At 38.2% G+C, this 26938-nt stretch overlaps 1 protein-coding gene across 1 annotated transcript; it reads right to left on the bottom strand.

Moving 5' to 3' along the window:
* Positions 1–2242: 2242 nt before the first annotated feature.
* Positions 2243–25198, bottom strand: DAPL1 (death associated protein like 1). The gene is made up of 4 exons (XM_049773132.1): positions 25114–25198; positions 13593–13680; positions 10314–10374; positions 2243–2529 (listed from the first exon to the last, which is right to left on the bottom strand). The coding sequence occupies exons 1-4, from the start codon at positions 25169–25171 to the stop codon at positions 2413–2415; spliced, it is 324 nt and encodes a 107-aa protein (XP_049629089.1). The 5' UTR covers positions 25172–25198; the 3' UTR covers positions 2243–2412.
* Between the last annotated feature and the right edge of the window lie 1740 nt (positions 25199–26938).

Below are 26938 nucleotides of genomic sequence, written 5' to 3'. Positions count from 1 at the left end.
CAGACCTCTGGAATTAGAGATATTAGTTATTGTACAAAAACTAGGCAAGCCTAGGCTAGGGTCTTTATTATTGGTTCCAGGATAAGTTCTGCCAAGTCCTGGTTGTCAAAGTCAGTCTTCTGTAGTTAGCGCTCTTGGTTTTTGCACAAAACAAAGGATGACGTGCCTTCTGATTTCATCTTACCATTAGGTGATTAGATAGGACAGCTGCTCTTAGATCAAGTTGTTGCCATTTCCTCATTGTCAGAATGTCATATCAAAACTGGCACAAGTTGGTGCTAGAGCATATTAAAAATTTACCAGGGGTAGTTTGATTCCTGGTGCTGTTGCAGAGAACTGTGTTGGTTCTATGTCTGGGCTCTAGGGCTTGGGACAGGAAAGTCACTATCTGATCACATGGAGTCTAAGTTGGGTCCACATGACACCTGTTCAGGGTGGGATGCACCCCTGTATTATAAAATGTATGGGTTCTTATCCCTAGTAGATAAGAGCTTGTTTCTATACATAAAATCTCCCCTTTTTTAGTATGCCTTTGCAAAAAGGAATAGTGCCATATTATATTGTTGTTGCATTTGGCAGTAAGAATGTCAGGCTATGCTGGTGGGAATGCTGTCTAGTTCAACCTTTATGGAAAGCGATATGGAGATTCCTCCAAAAACTGGAAATCAAGCTCCCATATGATCCAGCTATACCACTCCTAGGAATATACCCTAGGAACACAAAAATACAATACAAAAACCCCTTCCTTACACCTATATTCATTGCAGCACTATTTACCATAGCAAGACTCTGGAAACAACCAAGATGCCCTTCAACAGATGAATGGCTAAAGAAACTGTGGTACATATACACAAGGGAATATTATGCAGCTGTCAGGAGAGATGAAGTCATGAAATTTTCCTATACATGGATGTACACGGAATCTATTATGCTGAGTGAAATAAGTCAGAGAGAGAGAAAAAAACGCAGAATGGTCTCACTCATCTATGGGTTTTAAGAAAAATGAAAGACATTCTTGCAATAATAATTTTCAGACACAAAAGAGAAAAGAGCTGGAAGTTCCAGCTCACCTCAGGAAGCTCACCACAAAGAGTGATGAGTTTAGTTAGAGAAATAACTACATTTTGAGCTGTCCTAATAATGAGAATGTATGAAGAAAATGGAAAGCCTGTCTAGAGTACAGGCGGGGGTTGGGTGGGGAGGAGGGAGATTTGGGACATTGGTGATGTGAATGTTACGCTGGTGATGGGTGGTGTTCTTTACATGACTGAAACCCAAACACAATCATGTATGTGATCAAGGTGTTTAAATAAAATATTAAAAAAAAAAAGAATGTCAGGTTACACAAACCCTGTGCCCTGGTTTTGACATGAGCTTTTATTCCAGGCAAGACTTTTTCTTGTAAGATTTTGTATCAAGCAGAAGCCTGTGGCTATTCTTATATAAATATGTAAAGTGTGTGCATGCACGGGAAGTTGATAGGAGAGCTAACATTTAGCTGTGCTAAACATACCCTTTCCTTTCTACCTTCAATTAAAACAGATTTCCATACCCCAATCACAATGGCCTGTAACACCATGTCTGTCTTAATTCTACAATAGACTATGTCTGGGAAGTCCTGAACAAATCTCCCACCAACATTACAGAATTGATTGCTTTGCAGAATAAATGTGATCAAACTAGTTATTGTGTTATTTTTTTCTCACAAAATCTTCAAAACAAACTGTATGTTTATATGGAAAATTGTGAAAGACATTTTACCTAATTAAAACTTGAGCACCTTAAGACAAACATATATAGGAAAGAATCTCACATTTTGTATAGAATATTGGCATTTTAAAGCTTAATGTACTTTTCTGTAAATTTTGTCCTCAAGAACTTAGTGTGAGTTGAACCACTCAGAGCCCACATCAAGAAGAAGAGAGTTTTTGGAGCGCAGAGTAAGAGTCAAACATTCTAGATTCTTCATTTAGTCCTCCAAATTGTACATAAAAATATCAATGGGATCCAAAAGAAATCTGAGAACATATAAGATTTACAATTTTTTTTTTTTTTTTTTTTTTTTTTTTTGGTTTTTGGGCCACACCCGGTAACGCTCAGGGGTTACTCCTGGCTATGCGCTCAGAAGTCGCTCCTGGCTTGGGGGACCATATGGGACGCCGGGGGATCGAACCGCGGTCCGTCTCCTTAGGCTAGCGCAGGTAAGGCAGGCACCTTACCTCCAGCGCCACCGCCCGGCCCCAAGATTTACAATTTTTGATGCTTTTATTATCTAAAATTAAAAGAGAAGCTTCAAGGTCTGCTTTATTTACCAAGCAAAGACATTTGGCCTATGGAAAGTTTTGGTCTTTTTCTGTTAAGCTGTCAGATGTTAGAGGCAGTTGGCCAGGCAGCTGTATTTTACATCCTGGCTTAACATTTTCGAGGCTGCTGAATAATGTAGATCCTTTTCGGTGTAATGACCTTCTCCAGAGCAGGTCTGGGTTTTTGATGTGCCATGTGCACCATTGCTGGAAATTTATGACTGAGCTAAAAGGTAAGAAGGAGAGAAAAAAAATAAACACACAGGATTTGGAGTGTCACGAAGTATTAGAAAAGTAGAAAACAATATAAGTAATTTCAAATTTTGTTTTTTCTTTCAATATATCTTTTTCTCACAGTGTTTCCAGCTGTGGTTCCATGGGTATATATTAACCTGTATAATTCTCCAATTAATTTGGTTATTAATTTTTAAAATATAGAATATATTATGTACAATAATATAATACAATTGCATTAATATGTTTAAAAGGAAGCTTTTAAAATGTAGGAATGGTGACATTTACTCTATCATTATATTATTATAATATTATTATATTATTTCTCTAGAATTAACAAATATTCTCCCATTAATATATGTGTGTATGGATAGATATATTTATATATATGGACCACTCAGATGACTTGGAGAAAGTCCTAAGGTAGAATGAATTCTTTAATTGTTGAAAGATGAGAAATAAAGAATGTTGGAAAGAAATTAAAATGAGATGAAGTTATTTAACTGAAGCATGAAACTGCTATATATAAATCAAACATGGCCTACTATTGATCATCTCACATGGTTTGATCTAAGTGGTCAGGTGAAGAGAAGGCTGGGACTGACTTACTCTTTCAGATAATGAAAGTTCTCATTAACTATCTCCACAGGAGACATTGATGAGGAAACATACTTATATAGACAAAAATTAATAACACACACTGACTGTTGAGACTAAGAGGATTTTCATAAGACTCAACAGACTATATGGAGTTTATGTTAAGGACAGCTTAAAATAAAAAAGATACTCAACACTCCAAACACTTCAGTTGTAGTTTTTCTAGTAAGAGAATTTGGACCCAGTGTGTTTAAGATTCTGTTCTAGTTATTAGTCATCTTATATAAAATATAAAAATAGATTATAAATAAAGTACAAAGATACTAGAGGATATCTTTCTTACTATAAAGAAAGGAATACTTGAGGTCATGAGGAACATAACTTTTCACCACTGAACTTAGATACCCTTGTTTTGACACTGAAATTAAATAAAAGGGGAGACAAACTCTTCCTGACCCCAAGCATCACATTGTTTATAGTTTGTTTGGGCTCTTCGAAGCCCGGAAAAACTTATGTGCCATATATCTCTTCTCAAATGTTCCTGAGCTTAAGGCACACAACATTCCCTTTCATGTGAAACTTGACTCCAGAAACTCTTTCTTAGTTTTAAAAAATTAAACACCCTGAAATGTTAATACTGGTCATCTCTGAGTGCCAGGATTATAGGTAATTGCTAGTTCTATTCTTTATTCTGTTTATCAGTATTTTCTAATATTTTTCTTTTACAATGGGCAGGTACAAATTAACAATTAAACACAGAATTATTTCTGCTGGCATTTAGGAGAATGGAAGAGACATGATTGAGCTATTGTTCAGAAATACTATATTTAGAATTTTAAATTTGTAACTGGGAGTTTGTTGTTATGACAATTGCCATTGGGTCACATGGCATGGATTTTATAGTGTGGCCAGGGCAATGAGTTTTATTGTGTTTTTCTTTTAATGGTAGAACCAATAGGGAATTTACAAGGTTGATAATTTCTATAGCTTGCTTCCAAATTGGTGTCTTTGGTGTCAACTGAAACAGATGGATTATTTCAGGTTAGCGCTGAGTCATGCTCAGGAGATTATAAGTGGGAAGGAAAATTTCACAAGCTAATTAAAGTCAAGTATAAGGTAAAGGGGCATGAGAAATGAAATGAACAAGTAACTGTGATGCAATAGAAATCCAGGCAATTAGCCAACGTGAGATGGGGCAAGATGGAAAGCTGAGGACTGGAAGAGAGAGAAAACCAAAATACAGATTATGACTAGGGTATGAGAGAAATGATGTGTGAAGTTTGGAAAGGAAAGAGAAAAGGAAAACTGTTAGAAATTTTACCTGTTGCTTATTTTGATACAAACTCTTATTTGATAATCTCAAATATTGGTTTTACAATTTTTGGCACAAAAAAAAAACATGTAACACAGCATTAGCCTAATGTTGTTAATGTTCAAGTAGTAGTGTATATAAATTCATATTATCTTTCATGAACTGTGCATAAATATATTTTAAATAAATTATATGCATGGACTGTGCATAAATATATACTAATAGATAGCCTGAATTGCTTCCATCTAACTTGGAAACAAGTCTATGAACACCTATGGATACTGGTATACAAATTTCTGCTTGAGTTCCTGCTTTCAATTCTTGTAGGAACACAAAAGAAGAAATGCTGGGTCATATGGTAATTGTGCTTATTTTGTGAAATTGCCATATTGTTTTTCATAGGACTCTCCCTAATAATAAAAGAGTAATGATTACATATTTTGGGAGGGACACACCTCATAATACTCTGGGAATATTCCTCTGTCTGTGCTCAGGTATCACTCCTGGCAGTTCTTGGGGACCATATTTGTTACCAAAATTGAACCCTAGTCAGTCCATGCAAAGGAAATATCTTAACCCTTGTACTATTTCTCTAGCCTAGGGTTTACAATTTTTTGGGTTTTCACCATGCCCAAAAGTGCTCAGAACTTACTTCTGGCTCTTGGATCGTGCTTGGTGGTATCAGGGGACCAGATGAGGTGCCAAGGATTGAATTCTATGTGCAAGAAAAACACCTTAATTCCTATACTATCTCTCTGCTCCTGAGGATTACAGTTTGTAATAAGGCATTTAACTAATGTCCTAAAATCCCTTCTCAACTGCTTCATAAGAGACAAGCACAGGTTAAAATGAATGTAAGAACAATTCAGTTCCTTGGTTGTGTTAGCCATAGACTGGTCTGGAAAAGTTTAGGGGAGAAAAAGGAAATCAATAGAATTAATAAGTGGAACAATTCTAGCAAAAATAATACCATTGAAGAAATCGCCCTTACCAACTTATAGGTTGTGGGGACAAGCAGTAGTAGATTATTGTTTTGGTTTTTGTGCCATATCTGCTCATGGTTATTTTCAGAATGGGTGTGGGAGTGATGGTTCCTCCTATAGGGTTAGAGAGATTAAATATGGGCTCCCACATGCAAAACATGCACTCCGGCCTTTTGATCTATCTCCCTTACTCCATCAACCAGTTGGATCAGTGGTTTGATGCAAGGGCATGAGGAAACCATTTTGCTTGGGCCTTGTAGTGCCAAGGATATTTAGGATGCAGTGTTCTCTCTTTTTATCTTTTTTTTCTTAAGCCATACCCGATAGTTTTCAGTGATAAATTTTGGCTCTGCACTCAGGGACCACTCCTGTTGGTGCTCAGGGGACCATATGGGGTGCTAGGGATTGAACCTGGGCTAGCCACAAGCAAAGCAAGTGTCCTACCTCAGGTCTGTTGCTCTAGTCCCAATGCAGTGTGCTCTCTTGAGGAAGAGAATGTTTTTTTTCAAAATATTACTGAAAATACAGAAGAAGACTTTAAAAAGAACTCTTGAGTCTCTGAGAATAGGTAAGTAGTCAAAGAAATGGGGGTAAATCTACATAATGGAGCTGTTAGGAAAAATGATGTCATAAAATTTTCTTATACATGAATGGATATGGAGAGATACATGAGAGAAATGAGTTAGAGGGAGAGGGATAGACATAGAATAATCTCACTCATTTATGGAATATAAGAAAAAATAAAAGATAGTATGGAATAATATCCAGAGACAACAGAGATCAGGGCCAAGAGGACCAGTCCATGGTAGGAAGCTTGGTACAAATAGTGGAGCAAGCACATCAATTAGGGTAGAGAAGGGTCTACTATGACAATGATACTTGGAACTTATCACTCTGAGCAAGAACCAGATGATGAAAGGAGATAAAGTGATAAGCATGGTACCCCTTCATTAACACATTAACAATAGTGCAAACCACAGAGCAAGAGCGAGGGAGGGGGAGAGAGAGAAAGATAGAAAGAGAAATAGAATGTCTGTCTGGTAGGAAATGAACACTAGTGAAGGGTACCTTCACTGGTGAATGGTACATTGTATGACTGAAACTCAATCAGGAACAATTCATTTAAACCATGTTGTTTAAATAAAGTAATTTAAAAAAGGAGCTCTTGAAAATACTAGTGTCAGTCAATTTCTCTCTCATATTGTCTCTATCTCTGTCTGCCTCTCTCTCTAATTTCTAGACCCCATCTGGTTGTTCTCAGGACTTCCTCCTGGCTCTGTGCTTAGGGATCACTCCTAATTAGGCTTGAAGTACATATAGGATGCTGGGGGCTAGAATCCAGTTTGGTCATGTGTAAGGCAAGCTGTATCTCCAGTCCTAAGTCAATTTCTCTTTCTTCATATGCCCTGCTTCCTCCAAGAAAACAGCCTAATGTGGAAAAGGCTTGAGGGTTGTGGGTTAGAGTACCTATAGCCTTCTATCAGTATTGATGAGCCAGTAAGTAAAATGGTGAACCCCAAAATGTTCTTATTCTTCACTGTACAGTCTTTATCAAGAGAAAGCAAGATTTGATTTTGAAGTCAGAATTAGAAATACAACCTACAACCAAGTAACTGGCTTTAGTCTGACCACTTTAGGAGAATCTTTGGATTTTTCATCGTAAGTTTTTAAAATGACAGAGTTTGTAAAACAAAATGTTTCTTGTCTGATTCATGAAAATCTAGGCTCTCCCCCATAACAGAAAGAATCCAGGTTCAATATATGTGGAAAGATTCTGTCTCTATCATAGGTCTAACATGCTGAACTTGAAAAACAGATCAATAGGAACTCCACACTGCGAATTTACCTTCATTGCAGGAATTGTGACCTCAGAACCTGTATTTTTAATTTCAGGGGAAAAGGGACAAAGAACATAAGATAAAAGTCTTTATAATTGATGCTGAGAAAGAAATTCTAGACATAAGAAAATCGGCAGCAGGTTTGTTTTAGAGCCTGAAGTGAGACAGTATTAGCAGACTGACAGCCCTTTGGTTCATCTTTTCCAGGGTGTTAACTTCCAGCTTCAATGTTGGCTTTCACATTTCCACACCCCCTTAAGCAAAGTGCTTAAAACAAACATGCAGTTGGAGTCAGTGAAATTCAAGGATACTCCTACAGTGATGCTAATCTACAGCACAAGAGAGCCCTTTTTAGATCTGTAGATGCTTTTGATCATTTCCTCTACTCAGGATCCTGTTTCACAAACATCTCACTAAATTTGGCAGCGATGACATATCTAGCAACTTGCAGTGTGGCCCCAGCTCTAATAAGGCTTCCACAAGCTATTCCTCCTCCCCTTCTTCTCTCCTCCTGCACACACACATCTTAGCCTAACCCTGTGACTAATATTTTAACTGGATATGTCAATGTTTTGAGATGCTTCATAATTATTGCTAATTTAACTTCCATAGCTGTCCAGAGAATTAACGTAATATCATCCTCTCACTCCCTGCTTAAAAAAATAAATAAACAAGCACTCCTAAATCTCAGAGGAGGTACTCTATTGTTACACAACCTCTAAATAGTAGGGTGGGGACTAATTTTTAGATGAGGTCTCCCAGATTTGTATGTAGAGTGATTTTGAGGTTACATAACTCATTTTCTGCGAGAATAATATTACAATGTATCTATCACTAGGAAACATGAACCCTTTCCTTCCTAAGGACTGGATGAAGGAGAGGTCTGGCTTGAGAGGTAGAGAAGTCTCTACAGTAAGCAGAAAATATATGGAAGCTTCCCACTATATACTTCCAAACTACTTGGCATTGTTTTGTAATCTAACAGATCTTAAACTAGGTTGTTTTGAAGTAGGGTACTCAGAAGTGGAGAGCATATGAATAGTAATTTAGGCTCTAAATTCTTACATTGGCATATGAATTAGTCTGGGTTCCTGAAACTACATGTTGTTCTTGCAGAAGGCATGAACTAAAATAATAAATGCAAATGTTTTGATACTACGTTCTGTCATATTTCTTTGAATCAATTAGACAAATTATATAATTTTTAGGTTGTCAGGACAAGATATATTGTGAGGAAATCATTGTAAAGTAGGTTAAAATTTATCAGAAAATGTAGCTTTTTTTTTTTTTTTTTTTTTTTTTTTTTGGATTTTGGGCCACACCCGGTGACACTCAGGGATTACTCCTGACTATGCACTCAAAGATAGTTCCTGGCTTGAGGGAAGATATGGGACTCTCAGGTTCGTCCTGGGTTAGCCACTTGCAAGGCAAACACCCATTGATGCTCATCACTTTGGCCCCAGAATTGTAGCTATTTTATATTACATTCTTTAAATCATTTTACATGTTTTTACTTTAAAACACACTTTTGAGGGCAGCAAAAGTGGTAGGAAGAGCCCTTGAAATATTGGTGAAGGCATGTTGACATTATGGTGGGTTTAAAGTTGGAATACTGTATACCTGACATTCTATTATTGATACTATTGTAAATACTATGAATGCCTAAATAAAAATTGGAAAAGAAAAATATATTCTTTTGAGTTATCATATATTCTGGGATATATGTCAGTTTCATTCACTCCAATTACTACAGTGGGTATTGTTTTGCCATTGAGGAAGATATTTGTGAAGGAACAAGAGCAATATATGTGACATACAGTGATCACATGGTAGTGCCTGACAGGGCATCAAACATTTTTACTCTTCTAAAGATAAAAAAATCAAAATCACTTTATGCCTCACCTCAAATATACCTGAGTAGAGAACCAGTACCACCACCTCTCTCCCAAGAAATCTCTGTAGCTAGCGATGAAATGGAAGTTTTGGTCTAATACTATCTGCATTGTAACATATGGTGGCCTTCAAACATAACCTCATTTTACTGTCATAAAATCAAAGCTCTTAACCTGAATAGAGACTACAAATGGGTTACTTTGTGCCAGGCACTGTTCCAAGAGCTTCAAGTGTATAAAGTCATTTATTTCATACAACAATTATCTAAAGTAAATACTCTTCCTTATCTCCATTTTTATAAAGGAAGAATCAGGGACATAAGAAACATAGTTTTCTCAAGGTCACACAAACTATGTAGAGGAAGCACCACCAAATGGGAATTTTGAGGTCTAACTTCTTAACAGTTGCCCTAATATTTTTAGCTTCCTGAGCTCGACATTAACAGCAAATATTTTTTCTATACAGGAATACCAAGTTCTGTCCTTTCAATCATTGTGAGTGCAGCTGAAAAAGTGTTTCTTCATTTCTTGGATGTAATATCTCTGCCCTCTGGAAATAGAATAAATACTTCTCCTCAGCTTACCTATAAAATTGGAAAACATACTACTAAATCTAACATTAAATTACTGCCTGTTAGGTAAGAATCTTATTCTCTTGAGTTAGTAGAAATTCAAGATAAAGAAATAAAAATAGCAATGGTCAACTACCTTAGTACACAGACTTTTCTGGAAAAATGCAGCCAGTGTCCAGCCTTATTCCACACACTCAACCATGTCATCCCACCTCAAATCAAATATTTCCTATGGGAATGCGGTGGTGGGAAGGAGTTCAAATACTGCAAAATATCCAATATACAGGTTCCCTTTTAATAAACTATGTCAAGGTTTCTAAGAAATATTTGAGACAATAAAAGTTCTGCCAATTAGAGTCCTGATTCTTGTTTTAATTTTCTCTCTTGTTTTTGAAATCACTTATCATATATAATGAGGAGTTTTCTCATTCTCTTAGAATGAGAGTATATTCTCCTGCAAGGACATTAAACCTTTGAGATATAAAAAAACCTCAGTGGTTATGGGCTTGTTTGGGTGCACACAGATTTGTTGGGTAAATACCACCCCAGAGCATCACATGATGGGTCTTACACATGGCTTACCTTCTCCAGTGTGTCACTGAAGGATTCCATTGTCTGAATTTTGGCAACATTTCCAATGAGGCTGTGAAAATGAGAAAACAAACAAACAAACAAACAAACACATAGGGTATGAAAATTTCCCTACTAAAGTGGCTCAAGGATTCATAATGGACTAACTACTTGTTTAAATTTCGGCTCGGTGTGCCCATGCTATGCTTCGCAGGCAAAATTATTATTGTATTTAATTAAAGCATATTATTTATATAAAAATGTATACAAAATCAATGAATAGTGACTAGCTTCAAATACTAGTCAAGCTACCTGCTTCTTAAGGACAACCACAAAACCGATTTACCACCCCTTAGATCAATTTTATCTTGTACTTTATAAAATGAGAGACATGAAGTATATAGTCACACCTCCCCCAAATATGTACTTTTTGTATGTGCCTGAATACTTCTTATCAGGCCAATCTGTTTTATAAAAGAATTTCCATCAGAGATGAGCCTGCAGTGCGACTTCTTTTTGGTTTGTTTTTGGGCCACACCTGGCAGCACTCAGGGATTACTCCTGGCTCTGCATTCAGAAGACGTTCCTGGCAAGCTCAGGGACCATATGGGATGCCGGGGATTGAACTCGGGTTCGTTCCAGGTTGACTGCATGCAAAGCCAAATGCCTTACCACTGTGCCATTACTCCAGCCCCCAATTTCTTAAAGGAGATTCTCTATTCTATATAATGTATTTTTTCTAGATGCTTTGTATTGGTAAAGTGGAAATTAACAAATGAACTTAGACTGATGAGATGTATACATTTACTTTTTGTGATGTATTTTTCAAAAGCTGTTCTCCAAGAACCCTTTTTTTTTGAGGGGGAAATCACACCTGGAGGCACTCAGAGGTTACTCCTGGCTCTGCACTCAGAACTTGTCTCCAGCAGGCTCGGTAGACCATATGGGATGTCGAGAATCTAACCTGGATCTGTCTTGAGTCAGCTGTGTTCAAACAAATGCCCTACAACTGTGCTATCACTTCGGCCCCTCTCCAAGAACATTTAAGTAGAGGTGTTTGTCCAGTGAACAGGAAATTCCTATCTCTCACATTCTCACATAACACCTGGGAATACCACAGGGTGGACTTAAGGTGGAGCTAATGAAGCTTCAGAGGCATCTCCTGTACTGTTTCACTGATGTTAGAATGAACACTATGGCTTCATCTTCTGAGGAAGAGTAAGAGTGACTTGCTCTCTGGCTGTCATCAACAATGGGTGACTACCAGGTCATTCTGATCCAGGCCTGGGAACCAGCACTATAATGAAAAGGGCTGATTACCTGGTCCTTTTTTTTTTTTATTAAAGAACATACTTCATGCTTTAAAAATGCATCAGCTTACACTTTCTGACACTTTCATTATCATGCACTGAGCCTTTCTTCTACCCCTAACATCCCCCTGGGAATTTAGGTCTTCATGTTCATTAGACGATTACTATTTTCTGGTCAAAATAAAAACATGCTCTAAAGAGAATCTCTCCCTTTCACCTCTCTCTCTCACACACACACCTCCCTGATCTGATGACATTTTTTTTTATTTTTTGTCGGGGGCACACCTGGCAGTGCTCATGTGATGCTCTTGTCTCTACACTCAGAAATTACTCCTGGCAGGCTTGGGAAATATTTATTCTGTATAGAAGCTATAAATATAAATTAAATTAAAAAAAGAAAGACTGGGGCCAGGAAGGTGGCGCTAGAGGTAAGGTATCTGCCTTGCAAGCACTAGCGTAGGATGGACCACGGTTTGATCCCCTGGCATCCCATATGGTCCTCCCAAGCCAGGGGCGATTTCTGAGCGCATAGCCAGGAGTAACCCCTGAGCGTCAATGGGTGTGGCCCAAAAAAATAAAAACAAAAACAAAGAAAGAAAAAATAAAATTAATAAATGAGGGGAGCAGATGTGGCAAGGTGTTTTTTTTTTTTGTGTTTTTTTTTTGCATAGGCACAGTAAACATTGGGGAAGTTATAAAGGAACTCCCCTTGGCCTAAGAGATACAGGGTGTCTCCACCCTTGAAACATACTGTCATGAGACCGACTACAGGCTCTGGACATGTTAGTTGTTCTTTCTTTATGGTGCTAGGAAATGTTCTACTCAGGCTTGGTTGTCAAAGATACTCCTCTGTAATTAGAGATCTTGTTTTTTGCACAGATCCTAGGATGGAGGGTCTTCTGATTTCATCTCCCCATTAGGTGGTGAGGTGGGGCAACCTGCCCTTAGATCAATCAAAATTGTTGCTGTTTCCTCGTCATCAGGTTGTCATATGAATTTACCTTGGCTCAAGTTGGTGCCAGAGCAGTATTAGGACATTCTGGGGTGGAAGGAGTTTGATTTCTGGTGCTGCTGCAGGGAACTGTGCCAGTTTTAAGTTTGGGATCCAGGGTACAGGGTTAGATGGTCAATCTCTAATTACATGAGGTCTAAGGCAGGTTCCCATGACAAATATTCAGGGTGGAAGGAGTCCTTGTATTATAAAATTTATGGGTTCTTATCCCTATTAGACAAGAACTTCTTAATATACATAAGATTTCCCCTATTTTAATGTGCCTATGCAAAAAGGAACAATGCCATATTGTTTTATTAGTGCTTTTTGGGGTAAAAATGACAAGCTATACAATCTCTGTGTGCTGGTTTGGACCTCAGCTCTTATCTTAAGCAAAACTTTTCTACTAGAACTTCTTACTAAGCAGAAGCAAAACAAGCAAAAAAGGGGGGGGGGAGTAGAGGGACTACTTCTACATATGGAAATAAATAAACACACAAAGAGTTGTAACTATTAAGAAATTATATTTAAAGAAAGTATCGCTATCCCCATTAAGTCTTTTGAGATAGTCTAGGTAGCGGGGATAAGATCCCGGGCACATTTTAATCCCATACCATGGTCTTAGGGAATCTTAGAAATTGGTTTGCAGCAGTAAGGGATTAGGTAGTGTCCTCAAGCTGAAGAAACCTCTGAAGCTGAATCTGGTAGCAAGCAACAGTCTACATTTAGGGGAGGTGGAAGAAAAAGGCCACATAGAATGAGTTAGCAGGAGTGGTGGCTGCAGCTTCTTCCTGGCAACATGTTTTAAATGGGGAATGTATTCTTTACAAAATGTTCTTCCCAGAAATTGGGAAGAAAGTTTAAGCAGTGATCTGAGCAAATGCATAGGGAGACCTGATTTTTCTTAAAACACAGAGATACTTCTTATGGAGGCAAACTCACTATGAATTTCTCGAGGTAAAGAAGGAGAAGAAATGAAGCAATTCCTACCTTGTTTTCTCTAATCCTGGTTTTTTGGTTGGTTTCTCCAAGATGCCAATTTCTTGTTTTTTGGAAATTCTCATTCTTCCAGCTTTTACTATAAACAAATAAAGTACCAACACAGGCATCACTGATAAAATAGTACAGAGGAAACTTGCTTTGTTATTCAAAGCATGAATTTAGATTTTAAAAGAACTTTAGAACTTTATTTTCAAAATTAAAAAAAATAATGATTATAGCTTAGGTAAAATAGTTACAAAAACATTTATGGTTTCACATATAACCCACTACCTCCACTAACAAGCCCCAAACCCTTTACCAATATTTTTATTTCCAGATCATTTTTGCAATTCTAGGGCTTTCCACAACACACATTCTTACTTGACAACCTTGGTCATATTATCCAGGGCCGGATATTAGCTAAAATTTGATTTTGGCAAAGACCTAATATTTTTTCCAAGGGTGGGGCAGGCAGTGGTTTAGGCCATGCCCTGCCATGTTCAGGGCTTATTCCCGGCTCTGTGCTCAGGGATCACTCCTGGAGGGTTGAGGGGACCATATATGATGCTGGGTATCAGATCCAGAACAGTAATATGCAAGGTAAACACCCTATCTCTTTGGTACTATCTCTTTGGACCCAGAGACCCAAATCTTCATTTAACACCACAGCATAAAAATTACTTTGAGTGGTGGTATCAGAGAGATAGCATAGTGGGTATGGCACTTACTTTGGATGTGGAGGACCTTGCATGCATCCCAGATGGACATATTCATATGCATCCCACAAGTACTACCAGAAGTAAGTCCTGAGTGCAGAGCCAAGAGTAATCACTGAGCACTGGGTGTGGCCCAAAACAATAACAATGAAAAATTACTCTACAAAGAGATAAATTACTGGGTTAAATGTAATCATTGCAAGCAATAAGCTCTGATTTAATTCCCAGCACCACCACATTATCTCTGTGAAACTCTGTTGTGACACCTGAGCACTCAGCCAAGAGTAGCCCCTCAGAGCCTCCCAAAAAGTTACCATGAAAAAAAAATAGAAAAAAATATTGTTATGGGAAACTAAGGCTAGAGGGAGGAGAGGAAAAAATAAGGGCTGGAGATTGCTTGTTTATTTTCAAAAGAGTCAATGAGACTTAAACAGCAGAATGCTACACCTTCGATTTGCTAAGAATAGCATCATACTCCTGTAGGCATCTCACTAAATTTTTTTTCTTGTTATCAAGCCATTTACATTCTTCATGATAGCCACCAACAGTTACAGTGTGATCCTCCTGTTTTCCCACAAAATTAAATTTACACAAGGCTTGCATTTCCCCCACAACTTAAGCTTCCTAAAGCCAGATTGAAAGAGATGAGCCACTGTCAGAGTGGCAGAATTCAGAGTCACTGAATTCGACAGAGAAGCTTCTGTTCCACTCAACACCCACTCTATTCCGACCCCAAACCTCCAATGTTCTGATGAGCAATTTAACTGTATTAATAAGCTTGTCATTCAAGAGATCAATTAGTACTAATTAGGCTACAGATGACCTACTAGCAATTCAAGTGTTTAACAATGTCAGATGAAATCAACTTTTGGAAAGGAATAATTCATTTCAGATGGCAAGTCAAAGCAAATACTTTTTATTTCCTTTCCCAGAAAACTTGTACATCTACAATCTGACAAAATAAAATGAGATAAAAAACTAAATGAACATTGATTTGTGAGAACCTGTTTATGGAAAATTAGTAATTTTCTTTTTTTTTTTTTCACACCTGACCATGTGTTCAGGGGATATGCAGGGATTGAACTTGGGTCCCCACATTTCAGGCAAATGCCTTAACCATTGTACTACCTTTCCAGTTGTAAGGATAAGGTAGTTTTAACAGCTTTAATGAGGTATAACTCATATTACATAAAGTCCACTTATTCTAAACATGTAATTCAACGATTTTCAGTAAATTTACAGTTGCTCGGGTATCCCCATAATACAATTTCAGGACATTTCCTCATTCTCAATTCTTTATGCCATCAACACCATTTTTTGCTCATTCATAGGAAATACATAAATTTACTTCCTGTCTCTACAGAATGGCCTTCTCTAGACATAAAAACGGGACCCTGTGATTTGTCCTCTTTTGTGACCATTTGGTTCAGCATCATGGCTGAGGTGCATTTTCACTGGTGTGAGTGTCAGACCCATTTTCTTTCATTACGAGAGGTCCACATTTCATTCTCCATCTGCTTGGCTGAACCTTCAGACTCTGCCCGCTTTGTAAATAACAGTGCTGTGGATATTCACATACAAATTTCAGGAGACAAATGTCTTCATGTTTCTTGGGATTTCTGGGTCACACAGAAATTTATGATTCACTTTTTAAGAAATTGCCACTGGACTGGAGCGATAGCACAGTGGGTAGGGCTGTGCAAACTGGTAATTTTCTAAATTTGCAAACTGGTAAAATTTTCTAATTTGCAAACTGGTAATTTTCTAAAAATAGCAATAAAATGAAAAATAAGGAAGATCTAATTTGAGTTCTAAGTCCTTGTAAGTAACTTCATCATTGTTCTTTAAATTTTTTTATGTCATGCTGCATTTATCAACCTTTTATTTCTTTCTTTTTTTTTTTTTTGGTTCTTGGGCCACACCCGGTGACGCTCAGGGGTTACTCCTGGCTATGCGCTGAGAAGTCGCTCCTGGCTTGGGGGACCATATGGGAAACCGGGGATCGAACCGCGGTCCATCCAAGGCTAGCGCAGGCAAGGCAGGCACCTTACCTCAAGCGCCACCGCCCGGCCCCTTCTTTCTTTCTTTCATTTTAAAATAATATCTTTATTTAAGCACCATGATTACAAATACCATTGTAGTTGGGTTTCAGTCATAAAAAGAACACCTTTCTTCACCAGTTCAACATTCCCACCATCAATGCCCCCCATCTGATCTTGGAAGCTAAGAAGGGTCGGGCCTGGTTAGTACTTGGATGGGAGACCACCTGGGAATACCGGGTACTGTAGGCTTTAGCCTATGACCTGAGCTTGTCGTCAATCTTTTCATACATGCAAACCCTCACCTGTCCTCTTTTATATAAGTTCACAGACTAATAAATTCAAGGCACAGACCAGTGAATCTCAACCTTTCTACACCTGCAGAATAAAGCTACTATAATGCATGCATAAAGTTAATAATTCCAGAAGCATGGAAAAGTCTGCAATCTCTATAATTTTTTTCATATATAGTGTTGATGCTTTTCCATAGATATTGCTATGTTACAAGATTCTGAACTCTTCTATAATCATACATTCCATATATATATATATATATATGGAATATATATATTCCATAGATATTGCTAATGTTACAAGATTCTGAACTCTTCTATAATCATACATACATATTGATTTTAAAGGCAGTATAAAAATGCACATTGTTCTGTATCTCATTTATTTTATTTCAATCACATATTCTGGATTATGTTCTATTGAAATTTATAATAGGAACATTTTGTGTTACTTATCCCATACCATTTGTTGGCCATTTCTTTTTTTTTGTTTGTTTTTGTTTTTGTTTTTTTTTTTTGTTTTTTTTGGGCCACACCCGGTGATGCTCAGGGGTTACTCCTGGATATGCACTCAGAAGTCGCTCCTGGCTTGGGGGACCATATGGGACGCCGGGGGATCAAACCTCAGTCCGTCCTAGGCTAGCACTGGCAAGGCAGACACCTTACCTCTAGCGCCACCATGCCGGCCCCTTGTTGGCCATTTCTGATATTTATAATCCATTGAGGCAACAATAAATATCATCTCTATTCATAATTTTGCACAAGAGACAGTATACCTGCAGTATAAATTCCTAGAAATAATCTTGATAGTTTTCAAGACTATGCACATTTAGGTTTTTGTTAGATACCATCATATTGTCCCTCACAAAAATTGTGTCAGTTAATGATATGACAGGCTATAATATTAATCATTGCCTAATGCTCTGGTCCTAATGCAAAAAAGGTTGGAGAGCTTAGTACATGAAATAATTTTTTCTAACTGGGTAGAAAGGGAAAAAGGTCTATTGTTTAATTTACATTTATTGCATTTTATTAAAATTAATTATTTTAATTGTTTTAGAAGACACTTAACAGATTTTCTTTCTATGGACTTTTATTTGGTATAAACTTTTTTCTTTGTATGGACCTCAAATAGTCTATTTCTTTTTATTGGATTGCTTTTTTTTTATCCTTTCCTTTTCTTATTTATTTACAGAAACTATTTCTATGAAATACACAGTAGTATAAAATATTTTACCTGATACTGGCCGCCTGTTTTTGTTTGACGAATATTTTCTATTTTTGTTAATCTTTCGGGGTTTTGTATGTTCTCTATGATGCTTTATAAACTTATCCCATGTTTCTTTATTACAAAAATTTAGTGGTCTCACAATATATAGTCAACCATTGATCATTTACTTAAATCCTTGATTCCATTTAAATTAATTTTGTGTAAATCTTGTGGAACCATGTATATACTTTAAGGTGATTTGAATAATAATGAAAAAGTCATCTTCTCTATGAATTTTAAATACAGTCTTGGTTTTACTAGATGCTCTTAAACACAGATGCTACCTTTAGACTTCAATATCATTAATCACTGCCTACTCACAAGTCCCTACAACTCTAATTATTAAAGCATTATCATTAATAACTGACAGAATTAATTCTCCTCTGTTATAGTTCTTTTAGGTTTTTACTAGATTTTTAAATTCTTGTGTGAATTTTAGACTCAACATGTCAAGCCCAACTAAAATTTTTGTTAGGTTTTTTTTTTTTTGGGGGGGTGCACATTTAGCAGCGCTCAGGGGTTACTTCTGGTTCTGCACTCAGAAATCGCTCCTGTAAGGCTCCAGGGACCATATGGGATGTCAGGGATCAAACCTGGGTCCTTCCTGGGTCAGCCATGTGCAAGGTAAACACCCTACCGCTGTGCTATCTCTCTGACCCTCTGTTGATATATTTTAAAATTTTAGTTTAGGACACATGGTTACATAGTGGAATTTTGTGTATTATTTATTTTGTGGCACTGGAAATTGAACCCAGGTTTTCTTTTTCTTTCTTTTTTTTTTTTGGTTTTTGGGCTACACCCAGTGATGCTCAGGGGTTACTCTTGGCTATGCGCTCAGAAGTCGCTCATGGCTTGGGGGACCATATGGGACACGGGGGGATCGAACCGCGGTCCGTCCTAGGCTAGCGCTTGCCAGGCAGACACCTTACCTCTAGAGCCACCACGCCAGCCCCGAACCCAGGTTTTCTTATATGCATTTTCCTGCTGAGTCAACTCTGTGGTCTCCAGTTATAAAAGAGTTAACATTTATGATTTTCATGTACAAAATTACTGTATCTCCACCACTAAAGTGCTCAATATGCTCCACCATTGTCCTTATGTCACTTCTAATCCACCTTTTACCTTCCCCCAAACCACTTCCTCCACTGCTAGGTAATCTTGTTTTTATAGTCAAAGTTCAAGCGTTTGTCATTATTTGATACTCTCTAATACCCTGTTTTGTTTTTCTATGTTAGTGTTTCAAAAACATTTTAAGTTTTCTTCCTTTAAAGGTTTGGGTATTTTTAATAGGAAAAATTACTCTTGTTATTTATATCTTCTTTTAAGTTCCTCAGTAATTTGTTCATATATATCCTCACATATATTCTTAGACTTATTTTCTATGTATTTTATTTTCACTGAGGCTGTTGTGATTATCAGTGAATCTAAATTTTCCTTATAATTCTAACAGATTATTATCCTTGCATAACTAATGATTTTATACCCAGGTTTTACTGAATATCTTCTTGTCCACATGGTTGGTTAATACTCTTAGGTATTCCAAGTGAAAAAAACAAACAAACAACCAACAGGGCACTTGGAATATGGCTAGGTGGTAGACCACTTGCCCTGCATTTATGAGTCCAAGAGTTTGATTCTTGGCACTGTTCCATAATCATAAGTGTAATCCCTGGATCCACAGTGTTACCTTTGGCACTGGGACATCGTGTGACCCTCACCACTGTAAAGATGATAACAAAAATAGAAGAATTCAGGGTACTGTAGAGAGGTATCCAAAGGAAACTTTAAAGAATAAACTTTAAATAAATAAACTTTAAAGAATGAGTTCCTCATTATTCAACAAAGAAAAGACATTAAAGGAAGTTAAAAAGTTTTCCCAGAAATTAAGATGAAACTTGAATATTTCTAAGAGGAAAGAAAAAAAATTGCAGAAAATTTCTACTTCCATCCAGGAATCTGTGATTTTTCTCTGTTTCTGAACTGTGGATGCTGATAGATTTAGAAATCAGATTTAAACCGTACTTGGGGTTCTTACAGCATAATTCTTGCTTTGCACTTACTGTAGTAGGGAAGCAGACGATATTATCCTACTTTAAAAGCATGTTACAGATTATAGACCCTCATTAGTCCGAATGACTGAACTGGTTGGAACCAGTTGCTGTTGGTTTTTTTGTTGTTTGTTTGTTTGTTTTGGTTTTTGGGCCACACCCGGTGACGCTTGGGATTACTCCTGGCTTTGCGCTCAGAAATTGATGCTGGCTTGGGGGACCATATGGGATGCCAGGGGATTGAACCGCGGTTCTTCCTAGGTTAGCATGCATATGGCAGACGCCTTACTGCTTGCCCCACTGTTCTGGCCCCGTGGTTGGAACCAGTTTCCAGGAGGGTCATCATCAATAATTTGCAGGGAACTCTAGTCACACAGGTCTCTCTGGATTTAGACAAAACTTTGTAAATGAACATTTACAACACATTTACAACACAACAAGAATGAATGAAGATCCCTATTTCAATCCACCCACACCAAAACTTATTTTAAGTCTTTTTGGCACATAAGAAGTAAGAAGAATATTCTTCTTACTCCTCTTCGCCTTATTCTTACTCTTCTTTGCCTTATTTTTCTTACACTTCTTCGCCTTATTCTTCTTAAAATTTTTCTTCCTCCTCTTCCTCTGACTCTTCCTCCAACTCCTCTTATTATTCTTGTTCTGGGTTTCTGGGACTTCATTAATTCCTATATTTTCATCGGTTCACATTCTTTGAGTATTTAGACATTGTTTGATCATTTGCTTTAAAATTCTCTTCTAATCTCTTCTGTTGTATGGAGTTGTTCTGGATCTCATCCTCTGGCTCACTGACCCCGTTTGCAGCTGCCCTTACTCCAGTGGAGGGGGTTTCCATTGAGGTTTTCAATTCATAAGTCAAGTTTTTAAGACCTGTTATTTCAGTGTGAAAATTTCTAATTTCAGTCGTCAAATTCTCTTGATGCTTATTTGTGCTCTAGTCAAGTCTATCGATGGTTTTTTTTTTTTTTTTTTTTTTTTTTTGAGCGCCCTGAATATCTTCCATAGTTCTACTTTAAACATCTTATTTGAGAGGATACCTAACTGTTTGGTACTTTTTGGCTTTTCAGAGCAGCCATCTTGATTCTTTAAACATGGGGTTGTACTGCAAAATTTCCCCATTGTTAAGGTTGTAGATTGCTTTTTACAATGTGGAGAAGTGGGGTTCAGGGGTTAAAAGATAAGCACGGCCGCTCAGCTTTGCTCCACTGCCCCGCTCCTCAGGTATGGGTCCTGGAGAGATTATGATCCTTGGTGTCTCTGGGCTGGCTCCCACAGAAAGAAGGCAGAAGAAGACTTCTGTGATAATAATGAGGACACGAAGGGGGAACTGGTAGGTCTGTTAAAAAGGGGGAATATTTTTCCTTCATTAACCAGCCAAGAGTGTAAATGTAAAAGCTGATCAACATGAATATTTGTGTATATAATGTCCGTGTCTTAGAGGTTCATTTGAATTTTCTCATTAAAAGGATGGATGTTTGCAAACGTGCTTACTTTGAAAACATTGATATAATTGATTCTTCAGCTATTTTTCAGCTGTCAATCAAGGCCCCTCAAGACTCTCATGAGGAAAAGGTTGTGGAACAAGGACTGAGGGCTTTGGAGTGAAAGGACTGACTTGGCACAGTCCTGTTTTCTATTCAAATCTCTGCGTGCCAGTCATTAGTAGTGTGGCTATGGCAAAGTCCCTCACCCTTGCTGACTTCAGCTTGTTCCTCTGTGAAACAGGCATGGCTGGCCTTTGGCAGTCTGTTCTCACCTCAAAGATTGACTGCTATCATGCATGTATTGTGATGTATCTCGCAACCTCATTCTTGTACCTTTTAGATTGAGCTCTTCTTTCAAGTCTACACACTAACTGGAGTAAACTGGAGTTGAGAGAATGAAGTCTTTGGCATTTTTTATTTGTTTATTTTGTTTACTTTTTAACAAATAATTAATGTTCTTATGCAATTAAGATTTTTTTCATTTTCTGCCTTAATTTCACCACCACCACCACCACCACCCCCCACAACCTTCCTTTCTCCTTAATGAGAAGGAAAACTGATATTCTCTGAGAGGTTCAGTACTGACCTCTCTGATGACTGTGATTTCACTTGACTCCAACCAAATACAAAGAAAAAGAAAAAAATACAAACTCCTATTTTATTAGGTGCTTGCTTTCCTCAGATCACAGTCGACACATTTTCGGCCATCCCTGGAGACTGGGTGCTTTTAAAACTGAGAGTGAAGCCAGTGATAAAAAGCAGAACTCTAAAGCTAAGCTAACTAGAGTTCTGGCTGCCTCATGTTGAATGTAGTTTGGTTGCACAGCAAAGATTTATAACCAGGGCTAACTGCGGTGCAATTTATTATATTAATATACACAAAAGAAAACCCGCTAAGCACTCCTCATGTGGGTGGGCAAGTTACAGCTGGCTGCCTTCTGAGTGGTTTCATTTTTAACTGCAATGGGAGGCAGGAGTCTCTTCTCCACCGCAGCTTCCTCCTGTTCTGATTGCTGCAGTAAGGCTTCTGAGCAGCAATGCCCCAAATATCAGGATGCTTTGCAAGTGTAGAGGAGGATTTCATAGCTATTGAAAGCTGCATGTTTTATTAAGCTTACATTTTAGGGGGCTTCAGATTCATATAGCCATACCTTACACAGGTTATCTCCTATAATCAAAACAATAACCTTGTAAGATGCATGCTATTTTTTACCCCTTGTATTAGATATAAGAAATTGGAGACTCGGAGACATGAAATAAAATCAGCATTTAAAGCCAGGTTTTTCAGAGATAAAAGGCCACATCAGACCCTTTCCAACAGAATATGTTTGCTTTCTACCTTCAGGGGTCTGTATGTAGCTCATAAAATGCAGGAGAGCACAGAATGGAGTTCTGGCAACAGATTAGTTTTGTTCCATAAATAAAATTGTGCTCCCTTGTAAACTGGTTTTGACTTAAAATATGTAGACAAGCTGAAGGATAAGGCTTCTTTGTTCTTTGGCTCTCAGTGGGGAAGCAAAAGTCTGCCTTCATCTCCATCCTAATTATCCCAAACCTCTTATCTGTAGTGTCACAGTTCATAATAATTAATTGTCATGCCAGAGGCATCCTGACATGCTTGATGGAGTCATGGTGTGTAATGTACACAGAGTAATTAGCAATCATTAGTGGTGGGGACAGAAAGTTCTTGGTGGTTTCATTCAAACTTTTGTTTGGTTAAGTGTGTGTGTGTGTGTGTGTGTGTGTGCGTGTGTGTGCGTGTGTGTGTGTGTGTGTGTGCGTGTGTGTGTGTGTGTGTGCATAAATGTAAATGAGCAGCCCAAATATGTTTTTTTTTCTTTTTGGTTTTTGGGCCACACCCGGTGGTGCTCAGGGGTTACTCCTGGCTGTCTGCTCAGAAATAGCTCCTGGCAGGCACGGGGGACCATATGGGACACAGGGATTCGAACCAACCACCTTTGGTCCTGGATCAGCTGCTTGCAAGGCAAACACCACTGTGCTATCTCTCCGGGCCCCGCCAATATGTTTTTTAAGTTAGACCTAACTTGATATTTAATGAAGGACTGGGGTGGAAGTGGTGAGAAAAGAAAGGTGTTCCTTTTTGTTTGTCTATTTAATGATTATTTTCTTATAATCATCTGCATATATAGTTTCTGACAATTCATACTCATCATTAACTTTAAGTATAGATGTTGTTAAATATTACTTAGTCAAACTACAAATATAAAATGTCAGGCATTTTATACCATAGGAGACCAAGGCCTGGTACTAGAATTGCAATCAGAATAACTTGAAAAATATTTGATGCTCAGCTCACAAGAAAGTCACAGAGACATTGGGTCTGCTTTTTATGCTTTGCAAAGACTAAAGCTGCTAAGATCCTCTGTCACAAAGGCAGCTGAAACAAACTGGACTTAGAAATACTAAGAAATTATACTAATTAAAATTTTATATATTAAGGACAGAAAAATTCAGGAAGATAGATCAGATGTCTGGAACACATGATTTCCATGCTGAGGCCCCAGATTTGACCACCAGCACTGCACTGTTCTCTGAGCACTCTACTGAGAGTATTCCTGAGCACCAATAAGTTTACCAAACACACAAGAAACAAGAATAAAACAGTCAAGCTTTGAGATATGTGTGTGTGAGTGCACAATTATGCATTGCTCAAGATGAAACTCAGGATGTGAGTTGGTCCCAGCCTTACGGATTTTCTTGAGGGAAAGAAGAAGGCAAGCAATTCAAAGAACATAATTCTGGCTAAAAATACAAGACACCTTAGCCAATCTATAGGAATATATGGTTAAGTACAATTAAATTAAGTTTTCGTATTCTAGAGAGTTAATATAAATCGTCTTCATTAAAAAAAAAGAAAGCTGGAGTACTGTGTATGCTTTACAAAACTCCTTGAAAACCACCTTCTCCAATAAGCAACTTCCAGTATTTGAATTCTGATCCAAAGTACTTCCCACAGATCAAGCAGTAGAGTTTGGGGTTAGCATGTGTGTGCTCCTGAGTTTGATTCTCAGCACTGCTTGACTCTCACTCCAGCACTGCCAGGTGTGGCCTTGGTGGTCTCAGCATGGTAGGTTGTGTCCTTTTTTTTTTTTTTTTTTTTTAACAAAAGACGGCATCCCTGATAATACTTCTCAAGCCCAAAGTCTTGAGAGATTGAGAAATAGGCTGTAGCCATTTGTGAAAACTGGTTTGCTGGGAGAAAGTCAGATGATGAACAGACACGGGGGGTGCAACTGAGTCTGAGAACTGGAATCTCCAAAATGTAAGACTTTCATGACAATAAATTTCCTCTCTTCCAATAAATTAGTAGGCAGTTCACCTACAAATCAGGAAGGAAAATCTTACTTTCCTGCCAATCCCTTTCCACAAGCCCTGCATATCAGTACTGGCTGGTAAAATTAGTCTTTGAGTCAACTGGGGCCCCAACAAGCCCCAGGTGGTTTGCACACAAACAAGCCTGGAAGGATGAAAGAGTACCCTGAGGGGAAATCGAGTTGCAGGAAGTGAAAGAAATCACTGGTGGGTGAGAATCTGTGCTCAGGCGGGGGTGGGGTGCTCCAGTGGGTGGGAAGAAGGGCACAACAGGGCAGCAGCTGAGAGAGGCCTGAATCATTAAGACAGAGGGTGGGTGGGCAGCCTACCTGCAGGACGATGGCCCCCTTTCAGTGGGGAAAGTGGGGCTTGCATATCCTTTGCCATAGTGTCAGTACCGGTGTTCAGTTCAGTGTTCTGTGCTCTGGAGACAGTGCCAGCTGAGACAGCCCCACCACAACACCCACTTTATACAGGTGGGGCGGGGCCCCTTCAGGGCATTACTGAGCAGCAGCTGGGCCTGTCACCTCACTCTCTGGGAACCTGGGTCCTGACAAGCTTTCACATAGTACAAAGTATATTCTTTCATCTAAGAGGGCAAGGAGGAAGGGGAGAATGAAGTACTGGAATTCTTGTTCACTCTAACTATTTTACTTATCCATTATGTATATATGTGTTTATATATTTGTTTTTGTTTTAGAATTATTTGGGAGAGCCACACCCCATGGTGTTCAGGGCCTATTTCTGTCTCTGAGCTCAGAGATTATTCCTGCTGGATCTTGGGAGGCCTCATATGGTACCAGGGATTGAAAATAGGTCAGCTGTGCGCAAAGCAAGTTCCTTAACCTCTGTACCACTTTGGTCTGGATGCTTATACATTTTACCTACAGAGTGACAGACTCCTTGTCATATATTGGCATGACAAGAAGGACAAGGCACAATCTTTGTGTTAAGAAAGCTGTAGTCTCTTTCTAAAGAGACCTTTGCAGAATAAAGGACAAATTCTGTGTCCCATCTCTTCCACTGTAAGCACTTGGTATAAGAAAATGACTTGGGGATGTGTATAAACATTCCTGCACAAGAATGACAACAAGGGGACTGAGCTAAAGCATAGTAGGTAGGATGTTTGCCTTCCATATGACCTACCCAGATAGTACATTGAGCATCATTAATAGTAACTCCTGAGTACAGAGCCAAGACTAATCCCTGAGCATCAATAGGTGTAGCCCAAGAACAACCATAACAAAAATAAGATTGCCATCTTTTTTGGCAAGATGTCGATCTTTTTTTATCTGTTTATTTTGTTTCGGGATACATCCAGTAGTGCTGAAGAACTATTTCCGGTTCTGCACACAGAGATCACTCCTTGTGGGTTCAGGGACCATATGGGTGCCAGTGATTGAACTCATATCAGACATTTCAAGGCAAATGCCTTACCCACTGTATTATCACTCTGGCACCAACATTATTTTCTTTATTTATTTCATTTTCTATTTTTTCTTCTTTCTTCATTTATAGTATGGGGAATTGAACTCAATATACCATATATGAAAGACAAGTACTCTACTACTGAGCAACATCCCCAGTCCTCTTAGCAGATCAAAGGTTAGCATTTGGCAGGTACATAGAACGATCTCTTTGATTTTTCAATATAACAACAACAATAACAAAACACCCTTATGTTCTTCAAAAAACATTGCTAAAAAATTAAGAGCAATAAAAATTTAAGGCTAGGAAAAAAAGCGAGGACAAAAGGCATTTTTCCGGTAAGCACTTTTATAGGAAAACAGAAGGTAAAATGGAAATGGGAAAATATGCCAATAAAAAGATTCAAGAAAAAAACTCAACAGAGATTTTGATACCAAATATTCAAAATAAGTTGCTCAGAATCATAATCATTAGGGAAGTAAAAATGAAAACCACGGGGCCAGTGAGGTGGCGCTAGAGGTAAGGTGTCTGCCTTGCAAGCGCTAGCCAAGGAACGGACCGCGTTCGATCCCCCAGCGTCCCATATGGTCCCCCCAAGCCAGGGGCGATTTCTGAGCTCATAGCCAGGAGTAACCCCTGAGCGTCAAACGGGTGTGGCCCAAAAACCAAAAAAAAAAAAATGAAAACCACAATGCAGTGAAAAGGAAATGAACTATATTACTAGGA

This window comes from Suncus etruscus, chromosome 5, assembly GCF_024139225.1.
Source record: "Suncus etruscus isolate mSunEtr1 chromosome 5, mSunEtr1.pri.cur, whole genome shotgun sequence".
NCBI lineage: Eukaryota > Metazoa > Chordata > Mammalia > Eulipotyphla > Soricidae > Suncus > Suncus etruscus.
The sequence above is the reverse complement of the archived record's forward strand: the minus strand, read 5'-3'. Positions and strand labels throughout refer to the sequence as shown.

What these genes read in the sequence shown, in the direction of transcription:
- DAPL1 (XM_049773132.1), bottom strand. Translation starts at nt 25,171, where the DNA reads ATGGCAAAGGATATGCAAGCCCCACTTTCCCCACTGAAAGGGGGCCAT. An exon ending in AGGGGGCCATCGTCCTGCAG is followed by an intron (nt 13,681 to 25,113) that starts GTAGGCTGCCCA and finishes ATTTGTTTATAG; the next exon opens with TAAAAGCTGGAAGAATGAGA. An exon ending in CCAGGATTAGAGAAAACAAG is followed by an intron (nt 10,375 to 13,592) that starts GTAGGAATTGCT and finishes TCATTTTCACAG; the next exon opens with CCTCATTGGAAATGTTGCCA.